Source organism: Cupressus sempervirens, chromosome 4 (genome assembly GCF_028749045.1).
Source record: "Cupressus sempervirens isolate cs-2001-9-10 chromosome 4, ASM2874904v1, whole genome shotgun sequence".
In the NCBI taxonomy this organism is placed as follows: Eukaryota; Viridiplantae; Streptophyta; class Pinopsida; order Cupressales; family Cupressaceae; genus Cupressus; species Cupressus sempervirens.
Window position 1 is genome coordinate 232626306 of NC_143121.1, and position 10314 is coordinate 232636619.

Here is a 10314-nt window from a genome sequence, read left to right on the forward strand (position 1 = left end):
TAATAAAAAGCAAGGTTTGAATAACAATACAGTTCAGTGATTGAAAGCATTTCATTATCTCTGAAGTTACTGTGGATACATTTGCAATTTCTGTCGCACATTACATTTATATTGAAGCATTCAATCTGTAAGATCTTTGACAAAAGAAATTCATTCTAAAATCTGATATAAACTTAGCAAATTCTAACAATTGGAAGAATTTCAGATGGACATGTTGTGACCAATAGTCACATCATCGCCCAAGCCTGGGGCCCCCTTTTGTTTCTTGGTTTTGTCCTTTTGGCTTTAGTTCTTGGTAGTATTGGGCTAAATCTTCTAAAGTTCGCTCTTTCAAATGAGAATTGGTAAAATTGGCCAGATGTGAAAAGTGTTGTCTATGTGGCTCTGAGAATGGAAATTATTTGCTTGTTTGAGAATTGAATGTCTTGACTTACTATTTTTAGAAAGTCTATTTTTAGTAAGTCTATTTTTAGTAAATTTCATTGCCTCTCAGATTGGCCTTATTTTGACTTTGGGACAACTTACTATTTTTAGAAAGTCTATTTTTAGTGAGTCTATTTTTAGTAAATTTCATTGCCTCTCAGATTAGCCTTATTTTGACTTTGGGACAACTTACTATTTTTAGAAAGTCTATTTTTAGTGAGTCTATTTTTAGTAAATTTCACTACCTCTCAGATTGGCCTTATTTTGACTTTGGGACAACTTACTATTTTTAGAATGTCTATTTATGGCAGGTCTATTTCTGCAACAAGTGAGCTATGGTTGATAAAGAGCCAAAAGGGTACATGTGTCTATATCCAAAAGAATGAGCAAGCATGACAGTCAATCAAGAAAAAAATGCTCGAGTCTGGAATCACCCATGAAATATCCAAAAATAGAAAGGCATGAAGATAATAAAAAAAAAAGGTTGTCGTGGAATTATTCCATCATGGACAAAATCCACGATCTCTCAAAAAATCCAGCCTTGGAGAAAAATGGTGGTTGCGGAATTCTTCCATCATGGACAAAATCCATGATCACTCAAAAAGTCTCACCTTGAAGAAAAATGGTTGTTGCGGAATTCTTCCATCATGGACAAAATCCATGATCTCTCAAAAAATCCAGCCTTGGAGAAAAATGGTTGTCGTGAAATTCTTCCATCATGGACAAAATCCATGATCTCTCAAATAATCCAGCCTTGGAGAAAAATGGTTGTTGTGGAATTCTTCCATCATGGACAAAATCCCCAATCACTCAAAATTTCCAGTCTTGGAGAAAAATGGTTGTTGCGAAATTCTTCCATCATGGACAAAATCCATGACCACTCAAAATTTCCACGAGCAAGAGAATTAGAAATCATGAAAGAAAATATGGCTAACTGTTGGAGATTTGTCCTTCATAGAAGCAAAAATAGCGAAGTGCTAGAAATTGCTCCTTGATGGAAGAAAAAATGCTAGTGTTGGAAGTTTCTCCTTCATGGAAGAAAAATTGGCTAAGTGTTGGAAACTTTCTCCTTCATGGAAGAAAAAATGGCTAAGTGTTGGAAACTTTCTCCTTCATGGAAGAAAAACTGGCTAAGTGTTGAAGATTTCTCCTTCATGGAAGAAAAATTGGCTAAGTGTTGGAAACTTTCTCCTTCATGGAAGAAAAAATGGCTAAGTGTTGGAAACTTTCTCCTTCATGGAAGAAAAAATGGCTAAGTGTTGGAAACTTTCTCCTTCATGGAAGAAAAACTGGCTAAGTGTTGAAGATTTCTCTTTCATGGAAGAATAAATGGCTAAGTGTTGGAAACTTTCTCCTTCATGGAAAAATGAAAAAGGATTAAGTGCTAGAAATTTCTCCTCTAGATCTTGAATTTCACCCTCTTCAAGTGTGTACCCAAGACTGAAAAAATGATTGATGATGATAAAAAAAAAAAGGGGGAATTCTTCAAAATGTAAGAAAAGGCATAATAGTGAATTGAAAGCATTTGAAGAAAAAGGAGGAGAAAGCTCTAGTTCTAGAAATTCAAGAAAGACACTCAAATCCAAAATTCTAGTATCAAGATCAAAGTACTAAGTGATCCGGTCCCAGGCATTCAAGGTTCAAAGATCAAAGTTCAAATCCAAAAATCCAAGAACATGGCTAAGGAAATGTTTGAAAGCTTTACCAGGGAATCCAGTCGATGGAAAAAGATTGTTGATAACATCAAGCAAGGAATATCAAATGCAGTTGCATCCTTGTTATCACAAAGATTAAGGGAAGAGGAAATGACAACTGATAATCTGAAAGTCAAGTTAGAGGAATTCTTTCAGCTAAACGTATATGGAAGAGATGATTTTGAGAAATTCTCCATCTTCTCAAATACAATGCACACTACTAAGGACTTACTACCAGATTGGGATGAAAGCTTGGGAAAAGCAAAAAGAGCAATTGCAGTTGTAGAATTCAAGCAAGAATCTGCACCAAGCATCAGTATAGAGGAGTTGGAAATAGTATTAGATCGATTTCGATCTTTCAGGCAAAGAAATCAAGGATAGATGCATTAAATGCAGAGTGGGTGTGCATAGGGATCATTTATTACACCCCACTCTTTCTTACATTAGCATGCATGATGGGCATTTATTACCCACTACAGTAGTGGATTCCTTATGGCATTAATGTAGATTCTTTTCCATTGCCCTAACCCTAATTAGGGTTGATGTGGCAAGATCTTGGCTATCGGTTATTGTGATCATCCGGGCCACCCGTTGTAATCGAGGACCTATATAAAGGCCTCATTTCTCATTTGTAAAGGGGAGATTTTTATGAGATTGTTGCTATGAGTTACTGAGATAATAAAGTTTTCATTGGAGTTTGGTGAATACTTGACGTGTCTTAGTGCTTGCTTTGTTCTCCTAAAATTTCTTCAAGTAGATTAAGTTTAGCATAGTCAATGTGTGGTGATTACAATGGAGAATATGATGGTGTATTGATGAATTCCTTTGGTTCATACTTTTGACGTTTTAGTGATTCTAATTCGTTGTGTAAAGGTAGCTTGAACCTCTTTCATGCATATGCTCAACTTCTATCATTTGTATACATTGTTCGTTATGATGGTGTATGTGGTGATATGAAAATCTTTGACATAACCCTTGAAGATTGCACTAGTTCATGCTTAGTTGTAGTATAACTTGGCGAAGCTGAATTCAGTAAATTGAGGAATTTGTCCACTAGAATACTATTTGTTGTTATCACTACCCTTAGGATTAGAATAGAATTCTTGAACCCCATCCTATTTAATTTCTGCATATTCTATGAAAAATCCAAAAAAAAAAAAAAAAGCGCTTCATTGCAAAATCTTAAAATAGCTCCCACATCCAGTATGGCTTGAAATGAATATGAATAAACACGTAAGGCCCCTTGTGATCATCAGCAAATCACATCAACCACCGATCTTATCCACAGTCAAGACCTGGCATTAAAGGAACCTTGAAGTCATTGTATGATCTTCTTGCAATCTTAGCATACACAAGACTTTATTCAAGAGAGGATAAGATATTTCGATATTTTGTTCTACTGTTTGGTGAGTCATAAAACACACATCAACAGGACACATGGCACTGACCAGAGTTTTAAGCTATTGAAGCTGGAAGTTACAGAGCAACTAGTTTTACCCAAACCTCACTAAGGTATTTCAAGTTGATTGTGATGCAAGTGGGAATGTAATTGGAGTTGTGTGAAGTCAAGAAGGTAGACTTATTGCATTTTACAGGAGAAGTTGAATGATGCGAAGAAGAGATGGTTATGATCAAGATTCAAGAATTCTATGCCATAGTTCAAGCTTTGAAGAAATGGAGACATTACTAGTTACCGAAGGAAATTGTGTTGTACAATGATCATAAGGCATCACAGTATCTGAGTAGTCAAGGAAAATTGAATCTGAGACACATGAGATGGGTTGACTTCTTCCAGAGTAACACTTTTGTATTGAGACACCGAAGTGGACAGTCTAACAAAGCAGCTGATGTATTAAGCAAAAGGAGAAACTTATCGATAGAGATAAGCACTTGGATTTGATGAGTTAAAGACCATGTATGAGACAGATTTTGCTTTTACCGAAGCATGGAAAGCTTGTAAGGAATTGGTAGCAATTGACCAAAGCAAATGGTTCGACTATTTCATTCAAGATGACATGTTATTTAAAGGAGTTCAGTTGTGCATACCTAGAGGATCAATGAGGGATAATTTGATTTAAGAGAAGCATAGTGGAGGACTTGCCAGGCACTTTGGCATTGACAAAACAATAAGTTTGGTAAGTGAGAGCTACTATTGGCCACAAATTTGATGTTAGGAAATTTGTTCAGAATTGCAGAGTTTGTCAAGTTGCTATAGGAAGTAGTCTATATATTGGATTGTATACACCATTGCATGTACCTAGTAGACCTTGGGAAGATATTAGCATGGGTTTTATTCTCAGATTACCAAAGACACAAAGGGAAAACGATTCTATATTTGTGGTGGTGGACAGATTCTTTAAGATGTCATATTTCATTCCTTGTAAAAAGACTACCGACATACTGCATGTAGCAGACTTATTTTTTAAGGAAATTGTAAGATTGCATGGGTCAGCAACGAGTATAGTTTCGGATATGGATAGCAAGTTTGTTGGTTACTTTTGGGGGACACTTTGGAAAAAGTTGGATAGTGATTTAAATAGAATTCTACTTTTCATCTGCAGATCAATGGACAAACAGAGGTAGTGAACAGAAGCTTGAGTAATTTGCTAACAAGCTTGATTGGAGATAAACCTGGTAATTGGGATTTGGTTTTGGCACAAGCAAGATTTTCATATAACAGTTTGGTGAATAGGAGTATAGGGAAAACACCTTTTGAGATAGTTACTAGTATGAGTCCTAAGGGAAATTCAGAATTAAGGGATCTTAAGCAAGAGGATAAAAGGAGCGTTGAAGCAGAGGAATTTGCGACTTACATGAAGGCATTACATGAAGAGGTTAGGGATCATTTGAGGACTACAAATTAGAAGTATAATTGGGGACTACATTTCAGAAGTATAAGGAGAAGGCTGACAGAACTAGGAGACACAAGGAATCCTCAATGGGAGATGAAGTCATGGCTCATTTGAAGAAAGCGAGATTTCCAGTTGGAACTTATAACAGGCAGAAGATGAGGAAGTATAGACTTTGTAAGATTCTGAGCAAGTTTGATTACAAAAATGCTCATGAAGTTGAGTTACTGAAGGATCTGGATATTTCACTTATCTTTAATATTACGATTTTGTTTGAGTATCATGAAGCTGAAGGTAGTTTGAATAATGATTGAGATGTAAAGCAACATTATAAGAAACAAACAAACAGCATAGAATGGGTGTTGAGGAGCAGAGTTGGGAGGAGCACTAGAGGAAAAGAATATATAGGGTATCTAATCAAGTGGAAAGACGGACTAATTGAAGATTCTTCATGAATTTCTCAGGCTGAGTTGGATCTGTTGGATTCTTCTCAAGCATCTCAGTGAGAGACTCATTTTTTATCAACCTTGGGTGTTTGATGCAAGAGCATCTTGGGTTGTTGGGCAATCTTGCATCAACCAAAAATACTATGTGCTCGGTTTTCTCTATTTTCTTGTCTGATGATCATTTTCACAATCCTCTGTTTGATCGAGTCAGCACTTGCAATTGATCAAAGTATGATCTATACCTGCTTTGAATCATGTTCCTAGGTTCATAACTCTTTTGGTTCATTGTTGCTCAAGTTGTGATTCATTCTCTCTCGAGTAGCATGTTCTTGCTTATTTCATGACCATTTGTGGATTTTGATCTTGTAATGGAAATCTATGATCGGGATCCTTCGGTGGCGAATCCAGCAATATTCTTGGATTATGTGAGGACCTAAATCTGGGAGCACAAGCATTCAAACGTCTTCTGCTCTTCCTTCCTTGTGATTTGGGACCAAACCTATTTTATGTATGTTCTTGGGGAATGTTTTGGATCTTGCGGCCGACCTGTGTGTCATGATACCTATATATCGTAATTGATGTATCTCCTAAGGCACCAAGTAGAAAGTAGTTATCTAGGAATTCACTAAGACATCTTCAGATTAGGATCTAAAGTCTCTGACCGAAGATTGTAAGCAATTAGGCATGTAAGAAGGCCTATCGCCGAACCTACGTACACTTGAATTCTGATTAATGAATGTTGATCTTAATTGATTCTCTCTGAACACTTGTTGTTTCTGTTGTGTTTCCTCTAGCTGCATGTCAGACTGATCTCCTTTAGGATACCTCCTTGTGGGGACTACCTCACTGGAGAAAAGAATCAAGCACCACTTATTTAATATCAGCCCCAACAAATATGACAAGCCATTAGCAGGAGCACTATACACTATACTGCACCTGAAAACCTGGCAATGAATTTAAGAAACACATTTTGATGATGACCAGATAAATAAATAAAGTTGACATCCATCCATATTATGATGATAACCCAGTTACAAGGCCCACCAAAGATGCTTGTGTGTTGTGGTATTTGTGGGTATCATAACACCAGCCAAATGCAACTCCTAAGGTCAATTTGGAAAAAATGGAAACTCAAATGATGTCAATATAATAATGATAATGACTACTGTGGTGACAACTTTTATACAACAGTTCATTTTAGTTCCCATCCCACCCTGGATGATTCGTTGAAGGAATCAGCATTAAATATTCCAATCAGTTGGTCCTCATAAATGATATTTAAGAAGCCCAAAAAATGTATGGCCACTAGTAATCAAGTATGCCGTTCCAGGAAATAGTAAGCTGCGATGAATTTCACACCACGAACTCAAGATACATTTCCATGAAAGAAGGCTTTGTTGTAGTTATAAAGAGAATTTGAAATTGAAGGTTTACTTTATGGCAATGCATTGTGCGCAGCCACTACGATACCTGGAAGCTTAATAAAGTGTAGCCATTTTATGGACCCAAGCCCATCCTCATATTCACGAGGAGCTCTAGATTAACATTTGCTCTAACTCTTGATGAAATGGAATGAGCTGGAATGATGAAGGAAAATGGGCTTTGAAAGTAGCCCCATGGTCGAACCCTCATTAGATATAATAGTTTGCTGGAATTTGAGGAAATGCAGCATTAAGTTTGCGAGTCCTGGGTGACGTGTAAATATATTAAGAACCCAAACCCGTTCCCACATTCACTTCAAGCTCTATCCCTATCTTGGTACTAACTTTTGGTTGACCAAAATGAGCTAAGCGGTGAAAACAAATAGCTTCCACAGCAAGCCCCAGATTCAAACATCCACAAGACGTGATTATTTGTTGAAATCGAAATTAAATTCCTCATCCAACTTGCATCTGGGATGACTTTGAGGGAAGAAATTCCCTCCAGCAATAAAAGACATTTTCTTTAAGTGACATATAAGAGTAAAAACCCTTCAAAGGTGCTCTACAGTTGACTGAAATTAATCTAAACTCAAAATATAGACTAGTTTATAATGGCATAAAATCATTTTCTTATATCAATCACAAGAAAAATTTTAATGGTCACAAAAACAAAATAGTGCTAACTTGGGAAGAAGGAAAATAATGCACCTCGCAAAGAGTAACGAGACGGTTGTATATTGAAGCTGCTGCTTTTGTTGCAAGCTGTTGATACACAATGCTTCTGACAAGAGCCTGAAAAGCGCTCTGGCATTTGTCGAACTTGGGGGTGTCATGCATTTCTATAACAGAACCCAATTTCAAATCGCATTCTTTCAGGTGCTTAATGGCCATTACAACATCATCCTCTGAAGATAGAGCCTTGAGCTCAGATGTAGGGGTATTCAAAATAACAGCTTCTTCCTTATGTTGTACTGATAAATTTCTGATTTTTCTGGAAGGGAAATTGATCGTGCAAGATCCTGAAGCGGATGTGACGGGTTTTTTAGATTTCTTGGTGATTTTTCGTCCATGGGTGTTGAGTGATTCTTCTTGCTTTTGATTAGGCGAAGGGTTTGTTCCACGATTGTTAGTACTGGAAAGCCTAGTCCGTTTAGTTGTCATTGCAATTCTAATCTTGTTTGAAAAGTTAAACGGCTTAAAACACAAAATTTTGTTGGGCGCGGAGTGGAATTTTCCTAACAGCTGTTGCAACAAACGCAGAGAGAACAATGAGTAAATAGGTCTGACGAGGGTTTCATCTGTTGAATGGTATTTTTTGGAACTCTGGAAACAGACTTCCGGAAATTTGGTCAACGTTAGGCCCGTGGCTATACAGCCACGAAAATGCACTTCCTTTACATTGCTTTTTCTAACTTTTTAAACTAGCAGTTGAGTGTTTATGTACGCTCAACGATTAGCCAATAGGAATCACTTGTCCACATGAATGCCAAAATAAGAGAATTTCTGCTACTATGGAGAGGAAGAGGTAGCAATGTAATCTGAAATATTGACTGCTATCATCTAAAACTGATATAAGATATTTAGTTTAAATATTAAGAGACAAAATATCAGGTAGAAATTAGGCAATTTAGTGCAATGTTAGAGTGAACACAACTATCTTACCATTAATAAGTTAAAACATGCAAGAGAAGAAAGGATAATGTTATTAAGTGACATGCATTTCTATAATTTCATTTTCACTTTACATTAATTGAAATTTGATTTATTCTTATGAAGTGGAAATAAAGGTAAGAAACCCATGTGAATAATGTGATGTGATATCAATTCCTAGGACACAATTTCTTCTCCTCCTTACCCATTCTTTTGTTGCCCTTGTGCTTTACTTCTATTTTAGGTATTTGGTTGGGATATTACAAGATTAATTTACCCTAGTTCTTCCTTCCTCTTAAACTTCTTGTACTACCCTCTTCTTCCATGTTAGTGTTTGGTTGAAAAAGTAAGGATTTGGTTGTTAGAAAAGTTAATTTCGTTTGAAGAAATAAATATAAGAACTTGAAGTTCGATAGAAGATAATTAATTACTTAGAATAAAAATTTAAAAATGTATCATATTAAAAAAACAAAAGTAATAAGTATTTGTTAAACATTTTAGAAACTATGTTAAAAAATATAATAATAATATAAGATTTTATTAATATTAGTATTAAATATAAAATCAATAATAAATATGTTTTAGATTGAATTAATTGAAATGCAAAAAAAAATCTATATTCACTACAGTTAACTATTTTTCTATTGTTATTATTTCTTATATTTGAAAAAAGAAAATTATTTTATATTAATATTTTATGGTGTCTTTGTTTGAAATAATTAATAATATTGTTTACCTTAATTCTGCTCACTTTTTTTTCTCAGACAACCAACACACTTTGCTCAGGTTCCAAAATTAAAACCACAAAAGTTGTCACACACAAAAAAGCCTTAGAGATATTTCTCTGGAAATCGGTCTAGCAATAACACTCTTTTGAGATGTTCGTTGCAAACATTCCCTTTCAATTTGCATACCATTAAACCTAATATTGAAAAATTGATTGTTCTTAATTGTTTCAAATCTAAATAGAAATAAAAGTCCAATCAAGAACATGCAATTAACATTGTAAAAAATATATAACTATTTAACTAAATCTAATTAACTTAAAAATTGGATATAAATAATTAATAAAACCTAAAAAAAGAAAGCTTAACTAAAAAAAGCTAATATCTAATTAAATTTACTAAATCATTTAAGACAAAAAACTAAAATACCTAAATATTAAATCCTTTTTAAACCTCAACATGAAATTGTGATTTTTATCATTCGAAACACTGCATTTCAGATAGCATTTTTCTTATGAGTGGAAGTGACTTCCTTCCTTATTACATCATGATCTTCGGAGTTTATATCACAGTTTCTTTTCACAGTGAAAATACATTTCTTTTATAGCATTAAATAATGATTTTTACATTTCATTTTTAGCATTAGATCATGATTTTTTACTATCAAATGGTGTAACTTCAAATCTGTTTCCTATATAAAAAATACAAAGGCAGACAATAAAAACTAACACTTTTGCTAAAAAAAAATCAAAAATTGCTAAAGGATTAATGATATCAATCTGTTGATTAAAATTCATTGTACCTGAAATTGTATAAATAGTTAAATTCATATGATGCCCACAAAGTGAAATTATGCAGAAACAATTAATTTCGTGCAATACTTATAGTTATCAGGAGCCTTTTCTTCTCTAGTGGTGGTGGTGAGCAGGTAAAACCCATTGTTGATTGCACTGCCGAGTGTGTTCACAAGCACTCTATCAAACTTTTAGATAATGCTTGATCGTGGAAACATACCAGTTAATATTTGTGAATTCAAAACTGCTTAGGAATCTCTCCAACCAATTTTCTAATGCATCTTCATCTTTCAAAATGAAAGTCACAGATTG

At 34.8% G+C, this 10314-nt stretch overlaps 1 protein-coding gene across 1 annotated transcript in view; it reads right to left on the reverse strand.

Annotated features, from left to right (window-relative positions):
- LOC149560855 (alkylbase DNA glycosidase-like protein mag2) overlaps positions 1-8100 on the reverse strand; it is a 46453-nt gene extending 38353 nt beyond the window's left edge. Inside the window, exon 1 of the mRNA XM_089824859.1 lies at positions 7542-8100. Coding sequence (XP_089680985.1) covers positions 7542-7994 — 453 coding nt within the window. The 5' untranslated portion in view covers positions 7995-8100. The remainder of the gene's footprint in view (positions 1-7541) is intronic.
- Positions 8101-10314: the final 2214 nt, after the last annotated feature.